General features: G+C 46.7%; 2 protein-coding genes across 4 annotated transcripts; one reads left to right on the top strand and one right to left on the bottom strand.

Annotated features, from left to right (window-relative positions):
• Positions 1 to 391: 391 nt before the first annotated feature.
• Positions 392 to 7,637, top strand: LOC307206736 (non-structural maintenance of chromosomes element 3 homolog). Of its 2 annotated transcripts, none has more exons than XM_079960129.1 (11): positions 392 to 503; positions 1,413 to 1,471; positions 2,401 to 2,511; positions 2,905 to 2,968; positions 3,309 to 3,388; positions 3,925 to 4,016; positions 4,925 to 5,004; positions 5,088 to 5,133; positions 5,280 to 5,342; positions 6,233 to 6,347; positions 7,113 to 7,637. In XM_079960129.1, the coding sequence occupies exons 1-11, from the start codon at positions 407 to 409 to the stop codon at positions 7,191 to 7,193; spliced, it is 888 nt and encodes a 295-aa protein (XP_079816255.1). In that variant the 5' UTR covers positions 392 to 406; the 3' UTR covers positions 7,194 to 7,637. The 2 variants fall into 2 exon arrangements, with proteins under 2 accessions (XP_079816255.1, XP_079816254.1); XM_079960128.1 differs by lacking the exon at positions 392 to 503 and adding an exon at positions 712 to 898.
• On the bottom strand, positions 7,525 to 23,209 carry PFKFB1 (6-phosphofructo-2-kinase/fructose-2,6-biphosphatase 1). Of its 2 annotated transcripts, XM_079960091.1 has the most exons (15): positions 23,051 to 23,209; positions 22,383 to 22,508; positions 22,163 to 22,259; positions 19,871 to 19,937; positions 19,713 to 19,787; positions 17,804 to 17,860; positions 17,294 to 17,415; positions 14,400 to 14,607; positions 12,355 to 12,501; positions 11,744 to 11,848; positions 11,384 to 11,513; positions 11,032 to 11,094; positions 9,676 to 9,740; positions 9,100 to 9,237; positions 7,525 to 8,057 (listed from the first exon to the last, which is right to left on the bottom strand). In XM_079960091.1, exons 1-15 carry the CDS (start codon positions 23,139 to 23,141, stop codon positions 7,998 to 8,000), a joined length of 1,551 nt encoding a protein of 516 aa, XP_079816217.1. In that variant the 5' UTR covers positions 23,142 to 23,209; the 3' UTR covers positions 7,525 to 7,997. The 2 variants fall into 2 exon arrangements, with proteins under 2 accessions (XP_079816217.1, XP_079816218.1); XM_079960092.1 differs by lacking the exon at positions 9,100 to 9,237.
• Positions 23,210 to 23,981: the final 772 nt, after the last annotated feature.

Below are 23,981 nucleotides of genomic sequence, written 5' to 3'. Positions count from 1 at the left end.
CGATCGAAAGGTCGGCGGTTCGAATCCCTGCGGCGGGGTGTGCTCCCGTTGCTCGGTCCCAGCGCCTGCCAACCTAGCAGTTCGAAAGCACCTCCGGGTGCAAGTAGATAAATAGGGACCGCTTACCAGCGGGAAGGTAAACGGTGTTTCCGTGTGCGGCTCTGGCTCTGGCTCTGACCAGAGCAGCGATGTCACGCTGGCCACGTGACCCAGAAGTGTCTCCGGACAGCGCTGGCCCCTGGCCTCTTAAGTGAGATGGGCGCACAACCCCAGAGTCTGTCAAGACTGGCCCGTACGGGCAGGGGTACCTTTACCTTTACCTTATACAAGCACAGGCTCAAGCTGCTAACGTGCAAATTGCAGAGTTGGAAGGGACCCCGATGGTCATCGAGTCTGACCCCCTGCAATGCAGGAATCTCAGCTAAAGCAACCAGGACAGAAAGCCACCCAATCTCCTCAGCTGCAAAGAAGCGGCCCATTCACTCTTTCGCAAGCAAATACAAGTGAGTCTTGCAGCACCTAACGAATTTATTATGGCAGACATTATCGACTGAACCGGCCTCCCACCCCCCCCCCCGCCCCCCAACGCCGCCTTCGTGACTCTTTTCCTCCCCGCCAGCCAACAGCCCCGCTTCGACGCCTGCCTCTGAAACAAACTGAGGCGAAAGTGGCGGGAACTAAGCGGCCGCTAGAACCGAGGCGACGACCAGGAGGCCAAGGCCGCGGATGGGAAGCGTTGCTAAGCAACAGCCGACCGAACACGGGAGTCGTCGGAGGCGCCTGCGCACTGGGAAGCCGGGAGGGGGGTCGGCAAGCGGCTCGGCGCGCGCATGCTCAGAAGTGCCGAGAGGGCGGGCCTCGCGCGGTGCCGCGCAGTTGCGCGCGAGCCGCGGAGGAGGTGAGTCGGGGCGGTTGGTGCTCCGGCGGCGTGAGGGGTTTCCTCAGCGAGAGGACCCGGGTTGGGCTCCCCCCCCGCCCGCCTGAGTTGTACCTGTTGCATTGCTGCCTGTTGGGTTGCTGACTCTTTTGCGGGTGGGGCGGCGGAGGATGCTGGCAGTCTTAGATATGGGGCGCAGCAGGCTTTCCAGAAGCAGGCGGGTTGCTGTTTTATTATTATTATTATTTCCAGAAATGTCGTAGTCTCCGCTTTTCCTAAGAAGCCTAACCTGTTGAGCTTCTGCCTGTTGCATGATTGCTAAAAGCTCAACGAGCCCTGCTTTGCTATGGGGAGTTGGCAGCCTGTGTTTTGGGGGAGTGGCAGTTTCTGAAGTGGGGAACTGGCAGATGTAGCCCTGGACCCCGAGTTTCTACTGGAGTCGGGAGGGGACATGTGCTGGCTTCGTTCTTGAGTGACAAAGGTAAGGGAGACAAGAATACACCTGCCATAGCTTTCTCTTCCTGTTTCCCACAAGCTCTTGTCGGAGAGATGTCCCACAGCAAACGGAGCAGCAAGGGAGCCGGCCCTTCTCAGGTACTGCACATGGACTGACTTCTTGATTTATTCATACGTTGTAATGTATAGCTTATACTGCCAAAGAAAACTAGATGCAGCCCCCCCTTCCCTCAAACTAAACAGTAGCTTGTAAAAACACCAATCTGCATAAAAATTCAATCAAAAGGTCACAAAGATAAGAATGAAAAAGAAGATAATTCACCAGCTGCAACCCATAAGTGGTAAAAGATAGCCCTAAGCCATCAACATCACCTGCATTTGGGTAGGCAGCAGAGTCCAGATTTCATACCTGGCTGGTTGCAAATCTCCATATGGTAGAGACAAGTGTCTAAAACATGTATACAGTAATACCTCCGCGAACGTCCATCTTGTCTAGCGTCCATTCCGGTGAATGTCCATGGCAAACCCGGAAGTACTGGAACGGGTTTGCTGCTCGCGCATGCGCAGAAGCACTAAATCGTGCTTCATGCATGTACAGAAGCACAAACCGCTCCACATGTGTGCGTGCGCAGATGCGGCACTTTGCCCTGCATCCTTTTTGGCGAGTGACAGAGGCTCCAGTACATTTATGCAGTTCAGATATGATGGGTAGTATTTGCATGTTGCACTTGAGTTTTACAGAACTTGCTGAAACCTTAAATGTTCAGCTATATATATGAAAGGTTGTAGCTTTTCAACAGAGAAATGTAATCCAATTAATAGTACACTCCAATGCACGTTTACTTAGAAATAAGTTCCATTTGGTTCAGAGGGTCTTACAGTCAAATAAATGTGCATAGGATTGTAGTCTTGGTAAGAAATTGCTCAGAGAATGTCAAGCATGTTTATCGCTACATGTGGCTAGCACGAGATCAGAGCTGACATCTCCAGAGATGACAGGCCTGTGTGAATCCCACAGCTGGATCCCAAAGCCTTTTAAAAAAAATGAATCCTCTTTCCTTACCCAGGCACAGCACACGGGTTCAGATGATGAAGAAGGCACACTGAGTCTAACGATGACACCCAGCCAGCTGCGGCATAAGTTGGAGCGACACCCACGGAATCAAGTGGAACTCAAAGTAAAGGAGCCTCTGCTGCAATTGTTTATGCTTCTTTGGGGCCTCACAGTCATGATTGGCTATAGCCAGAGCTGTGTCCATTCAGTTGAAAAAAAGTGCTAGTAAAAATAGAGTTTTGTGACTTGTGTAAACTATGTACAGATTGGCATGGTCTTCCTAGTTTTGTTAGCTGTCGCAGATGTAAGACACTGAAATCCTCCCTGGCAACCATTGAAAATCTTATTCAGCCACGGTTCTGGGTTCTGAGATTGTCTACATACTTATCAAACAGATTTGCAGTCATAATTCTAGAATTTTTTAAAAAATGAAGGCTGAAATTCTCAGGTAACTGAATTCTGTGCCCACAGCATTGCAGCATAGACATAGACTGCCTATGTTGTATTCTCCCTACAGGCACATGAGCTCGTGCAGTTTTTTCTGTTCAAAGACCAAAAGAAGATCCCAGTTAAAAGGGCAGGTAAGAACAGGACCAAATTGCTTTCGTGCCAGAGATACCCAAATTCTGTTTTCAGGGTGAGATTAAGCAAATTTGTATTGGCACTTCTGCTCTTCTAGAACTACCAGACGTCCTGCCTAGGTCTCCTTGGTTTCCAACCCTTTATGAGTTATTGTGCACATATTTCCAAGTTCTGAAAGCTTTGCTTCAGTCAAGTATATATCTTTCTAATTGCTCTTCATTATTTTTTTTTAAGTGCAGATTTTTTTCAATGGAATTTTGCTTTGTATGTTTGTGTGGTGTTTTTTTTTAATACAATGTAAGAAGGCCTGGTCAACAAACCTATCTGTCTCCTTTATAGATGTTCTGAAACATGTTATCAAAGACTATAAAGATGTCTTTCCTGTGATCATCAGACGTGCCAATGGGATCTTTCAGCTGGTGAGGGAGGAATCCATTATTGGTTTGGGCAGAAGTGTGCGACTGACTCCATCCATTTTGCTTTAGTTGTGGATTCTCATAAGGCCAGCCTCTCAAAGCAGGACTGCAGAGAAGATTTCTGCAGTATCTAGTGAGGCCAAAGAAGTGGCTCTGAAGCTGATAGACCATCAAAAAGCTAGGAGCATAGCAGAGTTTTTTGTCCTTGAGGTCAGCTTGACTGACGTGCTATGGCTTGACATGAATATAGGGAGAGAAGAAATGGCAATTTTTGCATAAATTGTAGAGATTTCTTGAATGTATTTATCTACTCTTAGGCCTTTAGTATATTGTGGAAAATCCAGACCCTCAATGAAGGATGATCCTTACTCAGTGATTCAAATTCTGAGCAATACAATTTTTGCCAGGGATAGAACTGATTCGTTTCTTAATATCTAGTTGTGATTTCTGTCTTCTTTAAATGGGATTGTAATAGTGGAAGAGAAAATTGGCCTTTTACACTCTGGTCTGAATGTATTTATCTTTTTCTGCTTTGTCAGCTATTTGGAATGGAGTTGGTGGAACTTGACTCCAGAAATCCCACATACATCTTGATCAATAGATTGCCACCACTGGAACAGAGCTTGGAAGAGTAAGCAGAAGAGTGTTCTGGTTCTCTTTTGGCAGTCCCAGCTGAAACGGAAATGAAATGAAACCCTCTCTCTCTCTTTCCCCCACTTTGGCCTTGGTGCTTATCATCCTGTTGTTTTATTATTCAGAGAGACGTTAAGGTTCTACCAGAAGGAAGCACAAGACCAGCTCTACCAACTACCATACGATCCCTGACCTAGAATGTTAATTTCCTCTTCTTTTTAAAAAAGAGCTAGTTCGGGTTCACTCTGCTCAACAAGGAACTAATTCCAGTTAGTGTTAGCCCCTTTGCAAACAATTTTTTCAGCATTCAGAATGTTACAGGCTGCTGTGCTGATGTGTAAAATATACTTAAGACTAAGGAAACATGAAAGTGCACGCGTGCACACAGAGAGAGTGGAATATGAAATTTTTATTTTTCCCAACTGTGATGATTAGGCTTACAGGTCCCCCAATGTTTAAAGAGTAAGAAACACATGTAGGAGGATCAACTTTGAATATGACCTAGAAATTGTGTGACGTTCTACCCCAAAATGAACTTAATTTACATTCAGTTCACCTGGCAATTAAGGTACTATGCTTTCAGATATAATTCAGATATTTTTTAAAAAACAACTTACTCAGTGATCTTTGTTAAACTGAACTATTACAAGCACTGCATTTGACTAAGGCGAGATGAAGTGGTTCTGAACACACAAAAAGGAAGTGTTGGTGTGTGATTCTTTGATCCCAGGCCAGCACTATTTCTTCCTCGCAGCATGCATTTTAGCCAAGGCATCAGAACTATCAATTCCTGAAGTTAAAAGCATTTGGTTGAGTTCGTTTGTTTCTTGCTTTATAACCCAAGCTTCAGTTAAAACACCAAATCCAGTGTTGGGAGACTGAATCTCTTTCTCTTTTTTTTTGCAGCGATGACATCATCTGTAAGATGGGGCTCCTCCTTGCCATTCTCAGCCTGATCTTCATGAAGGGCAATGTGGCTAAAGAATGTGAGTTGCCCTCCATTCGGTTCATCTGACTTCTTCGGTAGCCTCAGTTGCAAACTCTCATCTCTTGCTTTCTTTCCATCCAGCTGCTGTTTGGGAGCTGCTGAAGAGGCTGCGAATTGACAGCCTTAGGTATGATTGTCCAGGGGTAGCCATCTGAATCATAGACCCAACCCCTTCAGTGGGTGGAATTATGTTCGGGAATTGGGGAAGCAAATAACTCCTTGCTCCTCTGATATTATGTACCCTGACAAAATCCCACTCTCTAACCGTTCCAGGGGAAGATGCAAGGCATTTGGTGATGTGAAGAAGCTCGTGACAGAGGAATTTGTCAAGCAAAAGTGAGTCAGGAATTGCAAATCTTCCTACAGTTTTAGTAGAGAAGAGAAATGTGTTGTACTGGTTCAAAAGTGTTAGGAGACTAGAATCCAGAACTCATTGTTTTGTTTCTAGTGCCTAAAATGGGATGGGAGACCAAGACCAGATATGTCCTTTAGAGAAGGGAATTATAATTAGAATACTGTATAGATTATTAAGGGGACCTTTCTCTTCATCCTCCTCCAGGAACCAAAAGTATCTGATTCCCTTACCTAGGCAGAAACAAAACACGATCTGTGCTCTGAAGTAGTGATGTACAGCTAAATTCCTTGAATCTGCACAGGGTTGTAACAGTGGTTCATTGCATTTGTTCCTTGTACGCAAATGTGTGGGATTGAAATCTTGTGTGCACAGGGCACATTCATGGCAGAAATTGTAGCTTGACTGTTCATAATGTCCAGCTGAGTTTACATGCCCTGGGAGACGTCAGACAACTCTCAACTGGAGTACAGATACTTCAGCTTTTAGCCTTCCTATTCTCCTGTGTCTTTGTCCATGGAGTTTTCTTGGCAGGGATACTGGAGTGGCTTGCCGGTTCCTGCTCCAGGTGGATCACGTTTGGTCAAATCTCTCCACTATGACCTGTCCATCTTGGGTGGCCCTGCACGGCATAGCTCATAGCTTCTCTGAGTTATTCAAGCCCCTTCGCCACGGCAAGGCAGTGATCCATGAAGGGGTACAAACATGAGTCTGACCAAACTGCGGGAGGCAGTGGAAGACAGGAGTGCCTGGCGTGCTCTGGTCCATGGGGTCACGAAGAGTCGGACACGACTAAACGACAATTCTCCTGTGTGTGGGATGGCTTTTTCCTACAAAGGATTGTAGCAGTGATCATGCAATTCTCACTTTCTAGGTACCTGGAATATACTCGCCTCCCACACACTGATCCACCTGAGTTTGAGTTCAGATGGGGACCACGGGCCGCTAGAGAAACTTCCAAGAAGGAGGTGTTACAGTTTGTTGCTAAGGTACTAGTCACCTACTAATAAGGCATGACCAGTCGAATTTTTCCATCGAGAGACTCTGTTGCCTGCAGAGTTTGCCCATGTGGCTGTACCAAAAGATCTCAGCCAAATCTGTACTTGCAGTAAAACTCTACCCAGCATTAAGAATGCCCGGACTCTGGGACTGGAATAAATGAAAGAAATGTTCCCCTGTTTGTACATCCTTTTATACTAGACCATCCTTTTCTGATTTTAAAAAATTTAAATATTTATGGAACAGAGAAATGGAGAAAAGAGAAAAAAGTAAAGGTTGTGAATACTGTATGTGGATTATGAGGGTATAGGGGCAAACACTTAACTGCAGGGGACTGGCCATTGTTAGCTTTCCTCAGTTGATCACTCTCAACTTCTGAGCTTTTCCTAGACATCTTTCAAATGTATTCAGGCTCTTCTCTGCAGTCATAGGGGAGAGCAACTTGCTTGCAACACATGATACTGGAATGTTAGCTCTTGTGCAGTTTCACAGATCCTATACTGCTTTTTTAAGAGGTGCAGCCTGATTCTGGTTCTTCTGCATAGAATTCCTCCTCTCTCTCCGCACCCCCAAATTATGTTGGCAGTATCTGAGCAGGCAGAAAAGGTTCTGATTTCTTGTATAGCTTTCTATTCTGTTGTTAGAATGTGGCTTATATTGGATATATGTGATTGAAAATTAATAAAAAATATTTGCAAAAAATAATAATTCTGTTTTTTCCTAACTGTGTCCATCTGATTCCTTCCCCCAATCAGATACAGAAAAGGGACCCAAAATCCTGGATGAGCCATTACCAGGAGGCTGAAATAGAGGCCAATGCTGCAAGAAGAAAATAGCTGTTACGGCGTTGGATTACAGGGAGTCATTGGAACCCCCAAGTGGAAGTGGGTCTGCAGCCTCCTATGAGTACAGCTGGGAGAAGTGCTTTGAGGTTCATTTTATAGGGCTTGGCTCCATATAAAGCACTCTGTGCAGCTTGGTAGGTTTCCTCCAAATGGAGGAAAGATTGCGTAATACACTTGGGACACTTAATCCTTCAGTCCGATAAGATTTATCCATAAAGAACATGTCTGATTGATGGTTAAGTTCAACGTCTTTGTGATAATTTTTTTAAAAAAATTTGTATGGTTTTATATTGGTCAGGAGAATATGGATCAGAGGTAAAAGTTATACTCAGATATAGAATATTTCTTTATTTAACTGCCTCTGTAATATGGATAACACACATTGTAAAGAGTGTTTTTTTCATTAAAACAAAATAAAAATATAGGGCACATCCAGTCGGAGCAAATGTTTTTATATCCTATTGAAAATGTAAGCACGTGCTAAACTGTCTCAAAATGAAAACAACAGGGCTTAAAATCCAGGCCTGTCTTCATCCCATCCCCACCCACTCCATTGTTTGTTTACAGCCTTTTTCTTTCTTAGTGAACAGTCTCAGCCAGGGCCTCACACATCCTATGGCAGGCAATCCGAGACCACAAATTGCTATTCAAGAGGCCCACTCACTCATAAGGCAGTGTGCAGGCAAAATGCTCCAGAACTCCTGCACCCACCACTATTTCTCTGGGTGGCACTGTGTTGCCTGGATGAGTGCCAGCAGAATGGAAGGTAGGATTCTCTTAATATAAGCAGCATGGTTAATAATGGTCTGGCACTGTGCCTAGTGCTTCCTCAGGATTTCTTGCTACATCCACATTCTGCAGAAAGAGAAAGGAAAAGAAGTGCAAGATGGTTGAATGGTGGCTTAAATTAGAAAACAAAGTTAGGGGGGAACTGAACACCCCATCCGCACCCAATTAAACTAGCGTGGTGAAATGGTTCCATTAGAATTGGAGCTGGAATGTCTGCACTCCACTCCTCTGTTCTGCCACCTCTATTTTATCATTTCTTCTAATGTGGACCAATATTTGGCAAGACCATTGCACCGCTCCACCTTGCAAATAAGATTTTCTTGTGTAATGTGAATTGACCAGCACAATGCAGCCTTGTCTTTAAGGTATTGCCATAATAATCTGCTCCCATCTCCCAGTATAGGCTTGCCATACGTTGGGAAAATTCCTGACACGTCCTGGTTTTCGGGTGTAAATAGGGTGTGGTGGTGGGGGATTTTGCACAATCAGCATAATGTCAGGGAAAACCCAGATGTATGGCAATGCAATGGAAAAAGTAGCTGAAACAGCTCCAGAAGCTTAACATCACTATTTTGGGGGGATGTTTCCCCAAAAAAGCTCAACAGGTGTCAGGAATTTTTTGAAATATGGCAACCCTATCCCAGTAGCTACGAAGGAGAAATAATTTGCTTGGAAAACTACCCACACCTAATTAACCAAGTTAGCAAAAGAACTTGGATTTACAGCAAGTGAAGCCAATTAAGGTCTGTGGAGGGATAGTATTAGGTTAGTGAGCCGGATAGGGTAGAGCAAGACGATCGGGAGCCTGGGGCAGTGTGTGTGCCCTGTGCCCAGGGGCAGGGCCAGCCACCTGCGGGGGCTTTGAGGAGTGCCTACCTTCTCCCACTCAGCCGCCCTACAGCTGAGGAGGAGGAGGCAGGCAGACCGTTTGGGGCAGCGCGGAGCCTGCGGGCACCCAAGACACCGCGTCACTCCCAAGAGAAACACATGGCTCGGGCGCGGTGAGTGCCGCCCAGCATTTTGTCACCCCCCTCAGTGGTGACACACAGGGCAGCCCACCCCCACCGCACCCCCCTTCCTCCACCCCTGAGGGTAGGGGAGTCTTTACCTGAGGGCCAAACAGGCAAGGGGGAGGGGACCGCCCCAGATCACTCCAGCAGGGTCGTTTGGTTGGCTGAGGGCTGGCCATTGGCACATTGTGGTGGTGCCGGTACAAGGGGGCCTGGCTAGCTTTGTAGGAAAGATGCTGGGAGTGGGGGTGGGAAGATAAGAGGAAAATATTACAGAGGGACAAATAGGAGTATGAACAAGGTGGTCTTTCCTGTTAGAAGATCCCCATGGAGTGATGTCAGCAGGTAGGACTAAGCGATGCAGCTGGTGAGCAAAGCTCTCGGTTCTCAACAGCATCACCTGGAGACAAGCTTTATAGCAAGCCACTGCTATGTGGAATTCTTCCAATTGCATGCAAGGTCTTTCAACCAACCTTGGGTCTCCAGCTGTTTTTGGACTACAACTCCTATCATCCCTAACTAGCAAGACCAGTGGTCAGGGATGATGGGAATTGTAGTCCAAAAGCAGCTGGAGACCCAACGTTGGGAAACACTGTTTCAACAGACCCTTTCCAGCGGATCCAACTAGATCCTTGGTTAGGGATATTTCTCAATGTGGCAGGGTTCCCGCTTACCTGTGGCCGTTCCCGGTGTGTATTCACAGCCTCAATGTTGAGGAAAATCGATTCCACCTCGCAACCTGTCCCAAATAACAACCCTACAATTAATGAACATTGATGGATGTACCCAGCATTTACCAGGCCACCTGTGCCTTTTTTCAGCTCATGTGCATTTTGCTGTTAAAGGATAGGCTGGGACAAGCTTCTTTAGAGCCAGTGTGGTGTAGTGGTTAAGAGCGGTAGTCTTGTAATCTGGTGAACCGGGTTCGATTTCCTGCTCCTCCACGTGCAGCTGCTGGGTGACCTTGGGCCAGTCACACTTCTCTGAAGTCTCTCAGCCCCACTCACCTCACAGAGTGTTTGTTGTGGGGGAGGAAGGGAAAGGAGAATGTTAGCTGCTTTGAGACTCCTTCGGGTAGTGATAAAGCGGGATATCAAATCGAAACTCTTCTTCTTGTCTGAGGGAATAGTTAATTGTCCTAGTTGGAAACTGGGAGACTGACTTAGGCAGGACTAAAGGGAAGACCTTGGCAGCTCAAAGAGCTTTCTGAGCTGGCGAACAGCACGACAGTGAAGCTGTCTTGGACTCCCATCATGGCAGTTGTTGGTGGAGCTTTGCTGGTTATTTTCTGGGGGTTTTTTACCCCTCTTCTTTTACCAGGCCTAGGCTGCTACCCTAGGAGAGTATAGCTGGGAGAGAGTCATCTGGGTGGTTTTTTTAAAAAACCCACTTCATTATTTTTAATAGTGCCTGCAAAACTAAGAAGCCTTTCCTGAAGATTTAGATTGAAGTAACAACAGACAAATAGTGAAGGGGAGCAATAGGGCGTCCATGGTTTAAAGTTGGCTTGCAAATTCTGGCTTCTTTGTAAGGCCACTGGTCTGATCCAGCAGCCTCTTACGTTCTTATAAGAAATGTCAAGCTGTGGTTAACTGGCTTTACTGGCACGTGGAGGGATGAGTTCAAGCAGCAGCAAAGGAACTCATATGCATCTGGGCTTATTAGGCAAGCATTTGATTACTTGAAAACAGCTTTTAATCTCCCACGGCCACAGTGAAGGGAGGGAACATACTGGAAGTGGGGGTAAGCAAATTCTCAGCCGTTTTGGAATGACATGCTTTAAAGGGGGTAGAAGGAAGACTTCCAAAGCACAAAGGATTTTGACAGGTGGATGGAATTTGGCTTGCAATGTAGATCCTAATAGGGTTCTTGCCCATGGAGCCAAAAAAGTTCCCTAGCCCCAATTTTTTTTGGGGGTAAGGTATCTCCCAGCTCTTTCTTAAAGCAAATAACCAGGACTTCTGAAATCCACCAGCAGGCCTCCTGCTTGAGGAAGGGGGTATTGAGTTGTTCTGGATTCAGACACTCACCATAGGCCACGGGTGTGAGCTTGAGAACGGTGTGCAGCGGGCACTTGAGGTAAGGCAGCTCCTCTGGATGGAGAGAGAACAGCAAATGAGACAAAGAGGAGCACTGAACAAGGATCCAGCCCCTTAGTCTGTGGAGGGTGGTGTATTGGTGGGGAGAGGAAAACAACAGTCAGCCTCACTAGTGAATACTGCAAATATCAGATTGCAAGAGAGAAAAGCCATCATTTTCTGGCAGTGGGTGCTATGAGGAGGAAATGCTATTTATGGGAGAATGTCCCACCCTCTGCAGGAGACCGTAGGGACTTGGGCTCAAATGGGGAGCCTGCAAATGCAGAACAGGGTACTCTGGTACCTGCACTCTTGTCCAAGAAGTAGGCAAGCAGGCAGCGCATGACCGCTTGATGGCAGATAACCAGCACGTTCTCTTGTCTCTCCAACTCCATTATGACAGGCTCCAAGCGCTGCACCAGATCCTCGTAAGACTGGGTGGATGTAAGTATTAGGTTATCCAGAGATGCCCTTGGTCCTGGCTTTGGTCCTAAGGCCCTCCCTCCCTCGAGGAGTTTCATAACTCTCTTCTCTGGTAGGCTGCATGCTTCCTCTTCCCAACCTACTCTTCCCATTGGGAGTCCCAGGTTCCACAGGTCAGTTCCCATGCGTGTGATGTGCTAAGTATGCTCAGCCCCCAGATGCCCCACTGGGCATTCCTTACCTCTCCCTTAGGATAGCGGTACCGATATTTGTCCTGGTCTCGTAGGGCAAACTCTTCTGGGAAGTGGTCCTGGATCTCTTCGTAGGTCATCTCCTCACAGACACCCTGGGGGGGAAATGAAGCTGGGATATCTGAATTCAGCCTACATTCTTGGCATAAAACAGGAAGTAGCATATATGTTGAAGGAAGGAGCTGGGATGTCTAGACTCCCTAGCTTTCTGGGGAGAAAGTGTGGTGTAGTGGTTAAGAGCAGTGGACTCATAATCTGGTGAACTGGGTTCGCTTCCCTGCTCCTCCACATGCAGCTGCTGGGTGACCTTGGGCCAGTCACACTTCTCTGAAGTCTCTCAGCCCCACTCACCTCACAGAGTGTTTGTTGGGGGGGAGGAAGGGAAAGGAGATTGTTAGCCGCTTTGAGACTCCTCAAAGTAGTGATAAAGCGGGATATCAAATCCGAACTCTTCTTCTAATAAGGGATTTTGGAACAGGAAGCCATGCCTCCTAGTAGCAGGCAGGGCTGGTGGATTAGGACCAAAGAAGTGCGAGACCCTAGTTCCTAGTTCCCCCACTGTGGGAAGAAAGGATTGTGCTCATTTCCTGTTGGTCCTCACCGCATCAATCTCGTTCAGGGCTTTCCACTGCTCGTAGGGCACATGCAGCGCCTCTGCCGTCTGGATTGTGCGCTTCATGTGGCTCGTCCATACTTTGAGGTCACGGATGCACTGGGAGCGGATGAAGCCAGCCAAGGCACAGGCGTACTGGCAGGCAGAGAGACAGAACAAGACAGAAGGTGAGGAGAAGCGCTGAGGGACAGAGGTTTGCTGTGAGGCAAGAGATTCTCAGACCTCTTTGGTGTGTGAATTTCTCCCAAAGTTGAGGGCAAGACACTGCAAGAACAAATGCACTTCTTTCTGCTATACAGTGGTACCTCTGGTTGCGAATGGGATCCGTTCCGGAGGCCCGTTCACAACATGAAAAGAGCGCAACCCGCAACGGCACATCTGCGCATGCGCGGGTTGCAATTCGGCGCTTCTGTGCATGCACATGACGTCATTTTGCGCATGTGCGAGCAGGGAAACCCGGAAGTAACCCTTTCCGGTACTTGAGGTATGACTATACAGGTAATGGCATTGAGGAATCTATGTTGTGCATTCTCTGAGAGGGGAAGTGGTGGCAATTGTGTCTGCAAATTTATCACTCATGCGTGCACAACATCATCTTGGAGCTCAAGGACAGGTTTTTGTTAAAAGAGTCATGTAAACACTTCCATGTTAAAAATATTAACGGGAGACTGCTCATCAGGAATAACTTCGTTGGAGCTGTAACTGTGGAAACACCGAACAAACCTAGGTTCAAATATGTCTGGGAAATATGACAGCCTCTATGTGAAGGGTTGTATCCAATGAAGTTGCCCCGTTTGTGCAAGGACTTTCGCTTGTGCAACAGAACCTTCGCTCCATCGCCACCCTCTGTGCCTCCTGCCATCTGTTCTGGTGCTTCCGCCAGCCCTCCAGAGCATCTTATGTTGGCGGTGGGGAAGAGGGAGAGCAAGTTCTGTGAAAGTCCTTGCTTTGTTGAATGCAACTCTGTGCTTTTCCATGAAGCCCGTGGTTTGTTAGCATTTTACTTATGTCAGGGAACTGCCATCGGAGCCAGAGGCGGAGGGAAGGCTCCAGAGGGATGCCGGAGAGGGTCCCAGTAGGGAGAGAGGCAGCCCATCTGCTGGGGAAGGAAATCAGCGTAGCACCAGTGGAGGAGGGGGGCAGATGGGGGAATCGGAGAGAAGGCTCCAGGACTCCTTGCCGGAGACCAGTGGGGAGAGCACGGGTCCTCCGCTGCCCACACCCTCCCTGCGCAGAAGACTTCCACGCAGGGAGAGTAAGAGGAGACTGGGCGTCAAAGAACTTCTTTGCTGGAAGAAGTTCAAGAAATGCCCACTGACGGATTCTGCCAGCGATTGAGACAGCCACGGATGGGTGGCTGTCCGGACAGAAAGGGTTCACCCAGGTAACCCAGCCAGGTGTGGCGCCAACTTACACACGAGCAACCCCAGAACCATTACAACTTATTCCACTTGTGAATCACTTCCCATAAAAAGTGATCTAAACATCAATAATAAAAAGCATACTTGAAAATAATTTCAAGTCCAATACAGATGCAGACTGGGATCGTCACCATCCTTCACTCAAAAGGCTTTAGGAATTAGGGTTGCCATATTTCAAAAAGCAAAAACCAGAACACCACCTAAGTTGTTGAACTTTTTCTTTTACAAAAATGCCAAAAAACCCGCGATTTTTCGATTGACTTGCCTGAGATCCAGGACAGAGTGCTGCCTTGCAGAAATTCCCTCAGACGTCAATTCAGCCTTTGAAATCCTGTTAATGTCTGGGAAAATCCGGACATATGGCAGAACTAATGCCACCAGTAATGGGACGTATGCCATTTCTTACCGCTTTACCCAGATAGGATTCTACTAGCTTTCCCAGTTTAGTTTTTGGGGAAGCTGAAAACGGACCCATCAACAAGGAGAAATCAACAGGGAAGGTTATTCTGAAATAGAAGTGACAGTGCTTCCATTCTTCTTTAAACACAGGAATTCACAGTAAGAAAAACCTGTTTTTTTGCGTTTTGATTGGCGGGTAGTGTTCTGCTGTACCTGTGTGCCGCGCTCAGACAGTCCGGAGTCGCCCCCAATGCGGCCCCGCAGGTTGAGCTCACTCTCCCCATGCCGACTGAGGTAGATGGAGCGGGGCGTCACGTGGATATTCATCAGGTAATAGACTGTGCGGCTCTGTACATGGTCCTGAACCCGGTTCACTAGGTACCGACTGCCAACATTGAAGATTTTTATGTAGGACAGGGACCTGTGGATGTTGAGTGGGAGAGGGTGAGATCAGAAACCCTTGCAATCCGTGTGAGACTCCCTGGGGAATTCTGCACTGCTCATTCATTGCGTAATAAACTCATGGAATTTTATACTACAGAATAATAATGAGTAGCTTACACAACACAAATGACTATTAGCCATGATAGTAATAATAATAGTAGTAGTAGTAGTAGTAATAATAATAATAACATGAACAACAACATTTTATTTATATCCTGCTCTCCCCAGCCAAAGCTGGGCTCAGAGTGGCTAACAACAATAAAAGTAACACAGCATTCTAAAATCAATCAATTCTAAAATCAATTCAGAATCAAATTAATGGCAACCATTGGGCTAGAGTTCTGTGAGGATTACCAAAGGAGGGGGTCAGACTCTGCCTCAGCCAAAGGCCTGGTGGAACAGCTCCGTCTTGCAGGCCCTGCGGAAAGCTGTCAAGTCCTACTCTCTTGTGACAGAGCTTTCCACCAGATCGGGGCCACAGCCGAAAAAGCCCTGGCTTTGGTTGAGGCCAGCCTAACCTCCCTGTGTCCCGGGATCTCCAAGATGTTTTTGTTTGAAGACCATAAGGTCCTCGGTGGGACAAACCAGGAGAGACGGTCCCGTAGGTACGAGGGTCCCAGAGCCAAAGATCGGCTCTGTGTACAGCAGCAGATCTGTGAATACAAAGTGCTGGGAACAGCAAAAGGCAACTGATGACATGCTCTGTCTATGAATTCCCTGAGGAATCTTGGGGAGCAAATAACAGTACTAAACTTTGGTGTATGAGATAGTCAAGAACCAGTAAGAAAGCGGGGTGATGGTTGCACGCTTCCCTGCAGTCTGGTATGAGGAAAGGTAGTATAAACATGTTTTAAAACAGAGTAAATAGGTCCATAAATAGCTATAATCATGGCAGCTTAGTAGAGCCTCCATGTGCCAGGCAGTGTACTTCTTGAGAACCAAATGCTGTGGGAAAACGGGGGAAGTACATCTGAACCCAGCAAGGCAGTTCTCATATTACGTTTTTACTTTTAATGGAAGGCCCAGAGTTATTTTCAACCTTTTGTACACCCCTATGTGGACCGAGAACTCCCAGAAGTGCAAGCTGGATTTAGAAGAGGCAGAGGAACCAGAGACCAAATTGCAAACATGCGCTGGATTATGGAGAAAGCTAGAGAGTTCCAGAAAGACATTTACTTCTGCTTCATTGACTATGCAAAAGCCTTTGACTGTGTCGACCATGGCAAACTATGGCAAGTTCTTAAAGAAATGGGAGTGCCTGATCACCTCATCTGTCTCCTGAGAAATCTCTATGTGGGACAAGAAGCTACAGTTAGAACTGGATATGGAACAACTGACTGGTTCCAAATTGGGAAAGGAGTACGACAAGGCTGCATTTTGTCTCCCTGCTTATTTAACTTATATGCAGAATTCATCATGCGAAAGGCTGGGCTGGATGAATCCCTAGCCGGAATTAAGATTGCCGGAAGAAATATCAACAACCTCAGATATGCAGATGACACAACCTTGATGGCAGAAAGTGAGGAGGAATTAAAGAACCTTTTATTGAGGGTGAAAGAGGAGAGTGCAAAATATGGTCTGAAACTCAACATCAAAAAAACGAAGATCATGGCTACCGGTCCCATCACCTCCTGGCAAATAGAAGGGGAAGAAATGGAGGCAGTGAGAGATTTTACTTTCTTGGGCTCCATGATCACTGCAGATGGTGACAGCAGCCACGAAATTAAAAGACGCCTGCTTCTTGGGAGAAGGGCAATGACAGGTCTAGACAGCATCTTGAGAAGTAGAGACATCACCTTGCCAACAAAGGTCCGTATAGTTAAAGCTATGGTTTTCCCAGTAGTGATGTATGGAAGTGAGAGCTGGACCATAAAGAAGGCTGATCGCCGAAGAATTGATGCTTTTGAATTATGGTGCTGGAGGAGACTCTTGAGAGTCCCATGGACTGCAAGAAGATCAAACCTCTCCATTCTGAAGGAAATCAGCCCTGAGTGCTCACTGGAAGGACAGATTGTGAAGCTGAGGCTCCAGTACTTTGGCCACCTCATGAGAAGAGAAGACTCCCTGGAGAAGACCCTGATGTTGGGAAAGATGGAGGGCACAAGGAGAAGGGGGCGACAGAGGACGAGATGGTTGGATAGTGTTTTCGAGGTTACCAGCATGAGTCTGACCAAGCTGCGGGGGGCAGTGGAGGACAGGAGTGCCTGGCGTTCTCTGGTCCATGGGGTCACGAAGAGTCGGACACGACTAAACGACTAAACAACAACAACAACATGAGTGGTTTGCTGCTGCTGCTGCTGTTGAAATCCCCTTTGCTGCAAATTCAGACTCCCAGCAAGTTTGGTACAGTGGTACCTCGGGTTAAGAACTTAATTCGTTCTGGAGGTCCATTCTTAACCTGAAACTGTTCTTAACCTGAGGTACCACTTTAGCTAACGGGGCCTCCTGCTGCCTCTGTGCCGCTGCCGTGCGATTTCTGTTCTTATCCTGAAGCAAAGTTCTTAACCCGAGGTACTATTTCTGGGTTAGCGGAGTCTGTAACCTGAAGCGTATGTAACCTGAAGCAGCTGTAACCCTAGGTACCAGTGTTTATGGAATACACACAGCGTTCCCTCCCCTTTGCAAGGCAGGCCTTGCAAGCAGTGGCAGAACTGCCTTCTCACCTGTCCAAGTCATCATCGAGTGGCTGGTAGGTTTTCTGGTAGCACTCGATCCGCTTGAGAAAATCCTCTACCACCTCATCTCGGTTGCAGTCCTTATAGTCAGGGCTGGTTAACTTCACTTGCTGTGGGTGATGTGAGGAAGCAAAACAACAAGGCAAGACAAGGGTGGAGAAAGGGACATGGACACAGACACACACACACACACAACCAGTCAGGCTGAATCTATATTGGTGTAAGCTTAAGAAAAAGGATGGTGTTGATCCTCTCTTGCCAGTAGGATAGCTGGAAAAGGATGCTAGGTTTGGGATGCTGTGCTTCATTGAAGGCAGGGCTCACAAGCACTTTCAGTGCCAGAGAAATTTATTTCAGCTCACATTTTCATGTGAACCTATCTAGTCACCATTCCGCTGCCCATGCTTGCCCTGGAACACAGGAGCCCTTGGGACATTCACACTTCTCTAAGCATTGCCACAAAGGCTGATCTGGTGCAAAAGAGAAGAGAGGTCTTACCTTGATATTCTCCTGGATGATATCAGGGTCATCGCAGATAGATTCAATGAAGAAGACCTGTAGTGACAGAGTGATATGTCATGACAGGAGAACGTATGTGGCAGGCAAGCAGCTGCCATCAGAACAGTTTTCTTTTGGTGGCTGGAGCCAGATGGTTGCTTCCCCCCTTCCCAGAGAATATGAAGGAGTACAAAGTGGAAGGGTTGCTACTGGTGAGCAAATTTTACAGGCTTTTGTGGTGCTTTTAAAAAGTCTTCAAAATCTATTTGGCCAGAGATGACAGTGCAAAGTTAAGAAAGACAAATATACCCAGGAAACAAAATCTCTATTGTATTTATTTCAATTATTGGGGGGTGGAGACCATGTCTCCCATTTTCATTAACACATGCTGAGATTTCAACACAAATGTTGGTTTGGGTGCAGAGTTGTATTTATAAGGATCTCAGGTTTTGACTTTTATGCTTGCAGATGTCTCATTGTGGTTGTAGCAATATGTTCTTCATTGTGCAAATAGCATCGTAATTTTTTTGATGGGGGATACCTGTTATCACCTCCTTTTCCCCATATGGATCTCTAACCAAGGGCAATGCTTGGTACTTAACGGTACTTATGTTATGTTACTGGCATAACATAAATTCACATGTGCTAATTTATATGAATAGATGTCTCTGGGAAAGTAAGTGTGTGGGCTGGGGTCTCACCAGAACCGCACTATCTAATTTTCCCAGCTGCCGTGTGTGTGTGTGTGTGTGTGTGTGTGTGTAAAATGTGGCAGGAGATCTGGAGCCCACTGAAAAAGACCCCCGTTGTCCGCTAACAGTGAATGAGCAAAGGTATGCCCATCAAGCAAACCCTTAGTTTTCATAATTCATTCTGTATAAATTTTGTATAAATTCATTCTGATAGAAAAATACAATTAAAAAAACATGTTTACAACTGTTTAAAAACCTCTAAAACAATTAAAGCCCAATAACACATCCATAATAAATTTAAGAACAGATGTAACCAAATTATGTGTCCAGATAGACCTGCTGAAACAGAAAAGCTTTCAGCAGATGTCTAAAATGGAACAGTGATGGTGCCTGCCTGATATCAACAGGCAAGGAGTTCCAAAGTGCTGCCACCGCCACCTTAAAGAAGGGGTCAGCAAACTTTTTCAGCAGGGGGCTGGTCCACTGTCCCTCAGACCTTGTGGGGGCCAGACTATATTTTGGGGGGAAAATAAAAAATGAATGAATTCCTATGCCCCACAAATAACCCAGAGATGCATTTTAAATAAGAGCACACATTCTACTCATGTATTATAATAATAATTTATTATTTGTACCCCGCCCATCTGGGCGGCTTCCACAAAGACCAAAAATAAACACCAGGCAGGCCCCACAAATAACCCAGAGATGCATTTTAAATAAAAGGACACATTCTACTCATGTAAGAACACACTGATTCCTGGACCGTCCGTGGGCCGGATTAAGAAGGCGATTGGGCTGGATCCGGCCCCCGGGCCTTAGTTTGCCTGCCCATGCCTTAAAGCAGGTATAGATCGTGATCTACTGGTAGATGACTGGACGTCTGTGGTAGATCACTGGTAGATCACTGTCTCCTCCCAAAGAAGTTTAACAAGTTTGGTTCCCCTTTTTTGCCCTGCACCCCCCAAAAAACAGGTCTTTCCTCGTCTCTAAAAAGAGCTCAACAACTTTGACCTGAACCCCCCCCCCAAAAAAAAAGGGGGTAGATCACTGCCAGTCTTTATGAGTAGATCGCAGTCTCTTGGGAGTTGGCCACCCCTGCCTTAAAGGAATACTCCTAAATGGAGAATTTAGAACCCGAGTTCCCTTCACACACAACTTTTGGCACAGGGGACTCTGACGAAATCCTCCGCCTATGGGCTGCTCACTTGACTGCTTACTTTGTAGCCGTTCTCCCTGGCAAACTGCAGGATGAGGGTCCGGCGTTCCCGCGTGGTGTTGGTGGCATCAAAAACCTGTGCAAGGGAAGAGCGAGGCGGTGGAACAAGGGTGCAATCTAAGGAACTCTTAGGAGTGATACGGGCTTTTGCCTCCTTACCGCAACTTGTCCCTCTTCCACACTCAGATAGGTTTGGACGTCCCGAAGAGCGGCTAATGCACACTGTCTGTTGGCGAATATGAGGAGAAGTGAAAACCCACCTCCAGACTTGGGTAATAATAACCAAACCTTTCGTTTTTATACGGCACTTCAGAGCATTCAAAGCACTTCACAGTCCTCACGACACCCTTGCAAGGTGAGTCAGTATTATGGGGAGCAAAGGGTGGCCTGCTCAAGTGCAGAGCTGGGGAACCGATGGTCCTCCAAATGTACCGTATTTTCCCGTCTATAAGACACCCCCATTTATAAGATAAGATAAAACTTTATTCGCATTAGCCAATGGCCATAGCAACAGTAAAACAGTATATGCAGAAAAGGGAATTTGATATAAGAGCACAATTTAAAGTCTTGAATCAGCCGTCAGTTAGTGGCCCTTATTCGGATTGCCTATGAACCTAGCAACCTTTGCTGTTATCTGCTCATTTTGATCTGGTAGAAGAAAGGACATTATAGCAGTGGTTGAGCGCCCTGGGATGGTTAGTACGATGCCTCCTATTTTGGGGGGCTCAGATTTAAGAAAATGGGGGGAGATGTATCCGTGTATAAGACGCCCCCTAATTTTTGACATTATTTTTTAGGGGGGAAACCTGGTCTTATACACGGAAAAATACGGTAACTGGACTACAACACCCATCATGCCTGCCCATGCTGGCTGGAGCTGATGGGAGTTGGAGTACAAACATCAGGAGGGCCACACGCTCCCCACCTCTGACCTAGAGTGTTCACAGTGAAAGCGAAACCTCGATATGGAGGGACTTCCTGTGTAAGAAGTTGCAGTTTAGACATTCCATTCCACTAGCTCTCTGCCATTATTTACATTTATTCAATTTAATGCTTGTTTGGGGCCGATGGGAATTGTAGTGAAAGATGGCTGGATAAGCCCTGGTAGGGGGAGGCTGTCCTGTACTCAGCCCTCCAGCGGGGGCTCTGAACTGGCTCAGATGGTCCTTGCCTCCTCCTTGCTTTTATTTCTGCTGGAGATTTGACGCTGAGTCTTATCTTCAGCCTAGCCTTGTGGAATTTTTTATTTTTATTTTAATCTATTGTTGATTCTTGTTACTCACACCTGCAGCATAGCTTCAGGCAACAGCTTCAAGGTTATGGGGAAAAGTTGGGCATGTTTCCCTCTGACATTGAAAAACACTGTTTGAAAGGATTATCTAGGAATGTGGCAGACAGGGGGAGGGTATTAAAAACAAAATAACACCAAAGTCTGTTGCTGGCGTTTGACACTGAAATGCTTCTAGTTTATAACCTGGCAGCAGCGAGAAGCCTTGCTGGCCAGGTTGAAAGGCAAATGTAAGCTCTGGGATCCTGTGGAGTCTGAGCTGTGGTGATCTGCTACATACAGCACTCTGGCCACTACATGAGGGGTGGGGAGCCTGTAGCCCTGCAGTAATTCCATGGGCATTGAACCAGGTGCCAAAGTCCTGCTGGAAAATGAAGTCAGCATCCCCATAAAGCTTGTCTGTGGAAGGAAGCATGAAGTGCTCCAAAATCTCCTGTCATCAGCTGGTGTTGGTCCACTGTGCTTCATTAAGTCCAGGGTCAACACAGCCGTCTACCAGGAGATTTTGGAGCACTTCATGCTTCCTTCCGCAGACGAGCTTTGTGGGGATGCTGACTTCATTTTCCAGCAGGACTTTGGCACCTGCCCACACTGCCAAAAGTACCAAAACCTGGTTCAATGCCTATGGGATTACTGTGCTTGATTGGCCAGCAAACTCGCCTGGCCTGAACCCCATGGAGAATCTATGGGGCATTGCCAAGAGATAGATGAGAGACATGAGACTGAGCAATGCAGAAGAGCTGAAGGCTGCTGTTGAAGCATCCTGATCTTCCATAACACCTCAGCAGTGCCACAGGCTGATAGCACTCATGCCACGCCGCATTGAGGCAGTAATTGATGCAAAAGGGGCCCAAACCAAATACTGAGTACATATGCATGCTTCTATTTCTCAGAGGTCCAATATTGCTCTATTTGCAGTCCTTGTTTTGCTGATTTCATTTAATATTCTAATTTTCTGAGATTGTTCATTTTGGGTTTTCATCAGCTGTACGCCATGATCATCACAATTATAACAAATAAAGGCTTGACATATCTCACTTTGCATGTCATGAGTCTATCTCATATATTAGTTTCACCTTTTAAGTTGAATTACTGAAATAAATGAACTTTTCCACGATATTCTAATTTTCCGAGTTTCACCTGTAGATGGGAGAATTCCTCACCTCCGGATCTGCATGGCCTCTTCGTTGTCTGGCCTGAAAAACTCGTAATTCTTGTAGGTCTGGACTGCTTCACGGCGATACTGCCCAACGTTGAACACTGGGGAGATGAAGACTAGGATGGGCTGGGGCTCTTCAAGGTGTCCCCTTGCTCCAGCAGTGTGGCTTCCCCCTCCAATCTAAGCGTCCACCCATCCTGAACAAACCCCTTCCCCACCATTACCTTTAGTGGGGGTCCCGATCCAGTTGAGGTAGCGGGTGAGTTTTTTGGAGATGTAGGTTTTTCCTCGAGCGGGCAAACCCACCATGATCACCATGGTTGGTGAATTGGTGAACTGTGGCACGGAGGCTGTAGAGAGAGGCAGAAAGAGGAACTGATGTGCTATGTGATGAAGCCAGAGAGCGCCCGCAAAACCACGGGAGCTGCCAAAGCTTCAGTACCCTACCTTAAACTTTTGCATCTTTTTCTACACTAGTTATAGTCCATGAATTCTAGCATTCCTAGAACCACCAGAGACCTTTGAGCAAAAAAAGATGACAAGGGAAGCCTTATGCCATAGGCAGTTGTTTTATCCAAAGAATCTTGGGAACCATATTTCACCCTGCCCAGGGCCACAATTCTCAGCACCTTTAGCAAACTACAGTTCCCATGATTCAAGTCATGTGCTTTAAAGGTGTGGTGTGTACACAGCCAGGGTCTCTTCTTCACCAGAAGTTGGGCTGAGGTCAGCCCATTCATTAAATACAAATATTGCCCCGTCTACATTTCCCTCAAGTTAAAAGGCTGTTCCTCAGTCAAGCTAATTCCTCTGGCCTGGTCTGAATAAAATAGATCCTGGCCTTCTTCGGGGAGAAAGAACCCACATCGGAGCAGAACAGAGCCCAACTCACATCCCCTGCGTTGCTGCAGGCGTTTGCTGGTGCGGGGAATCCATACTTTCTGCAAAGGCGTCTGAGTGAGCTCCCCAAACGCTCCAGACATCCTGCTGATCGCCTACTTGTTCTCCAAAACTGGACTGTCTGGCTCTTGCTGGAGGCTCCAGATTACTGATTGTCATGTGTGTGTTTGTGTATGCAAGCGAAATAGGTTCAGTGTAGGACAGTTTGGCCATTGAACTCCCACCGCTGTGTACACTACAGATAACTTGGAGATAACGTCTGACCAAACTCACTTTACTATTGGGAAGAAAGTTCCTTGCTGTTCTTAACATTTGTTAGTCGAGGGAGCGGGTGCCATCTAGAAATGGAAACCCCCTGTCTCCCCGCCCCCCCAACAATGCCTTTCCCCTGCCTTCCCGATCCATTCTGTTCTTCTGAACTGATGCTATGTAAGAACTGACACCTCCCAAGGTCAGAGACCCCATATCCCAATTCCAGTTTTACAGAGTGGTTAGCTAATACCACTATAGAATTTTGCCCTTAGGGATGGATCCAGGGCACTATGCAACAAAGGCAGGCTTCCTCAACCTCGGACCTCCAGATGTTTTTGGCCTACAACTCCCATGATCCTTAGCTAGCAGGACCAGTGGTCAGGGATGATGGGAATTGTACTTGAGGAAGCCTGAACTAGGGTGTCCTGCTAAGAGAAGCTTATGCAAGGACTTTTGCTAACATAACAGGCTTTCCCCCTTCTCTTCCTATGCCCCCCAAAGTGGTTCTGTGGGGGCTGGGAGAACTCCCAGAGCAGCCCAAGAGGGGGAATGGGACTGGTTCTGTCTGGCAAGTTGAAATACTTGCACTGAAGGAACAATTCCCATAGCACTACCTTGAATTACTCCCAGAATTCCCACAAATAGAATAACTTTTTAAAATGTGTGAGTTT

The sequence above is a fragment of the Podarcis cretensis genome (assembly GCF_951804945.1).
Source record: "Podarcis cretensis genome assembly, chromosome: 17".
In the NCBI taxonomy this organism is placed as follows: Eukaryota; Metazoa; Chordata; class Lepidosauria; order Squamata; family Lacertidae; genus Podarcis; species Podarcis cretensis.
Note: the sequence above shows the minus strand (reverse complement) of the source record. Positions and strands in the feature narration are given on the sequence as shown.

Bases quoted from the DNA above. Each gene is read 5' to 3' on its own strand.
- LOC307206736 (XM_079960128.1), top strand. From the start codon at position 727: ATGGGAAGCGTTGCTAAGCAACAGCCGACCGAACACGGGAGTCGTCGG. The intron at 5,134-5,279 runs GTATGATTGTCC...TAACCGTTCCAG, and splicing joins CTGCGAATTGACAGCCTTAG to GGGAAGATGCAAGGCATTTG. The intron at 6,348-7,112 runs GTACTAGTCACC...TCCCCCAATCAG, and splicing joins TGTTACAGTTTGTTGCTAAG to ATACAGAAAAGGGACCCAAA.
- PFKFB1 (XM_079960091.1), bottom strand. From the start codon at position 23,141: ATGTCTGGAGCGTTTGGGGAGCTCACTCAGACGCCTTTGCAGAAAGTA. The intron at 14,608-17,293 runs GTGAGAAGGCAG...CAACATCCACAG, and splicing joins CTCGATGATGACTTGGACAG to GTCCCTGTCCTACATAAAAA. The intron at 12,502-14,399 runs GTACAGCAGAAC...TCTGCCTGCCAG, and splicing joins TGTCTGAGCGCGGCACACAG to TACGCCTGTGCCTTGGCTGG.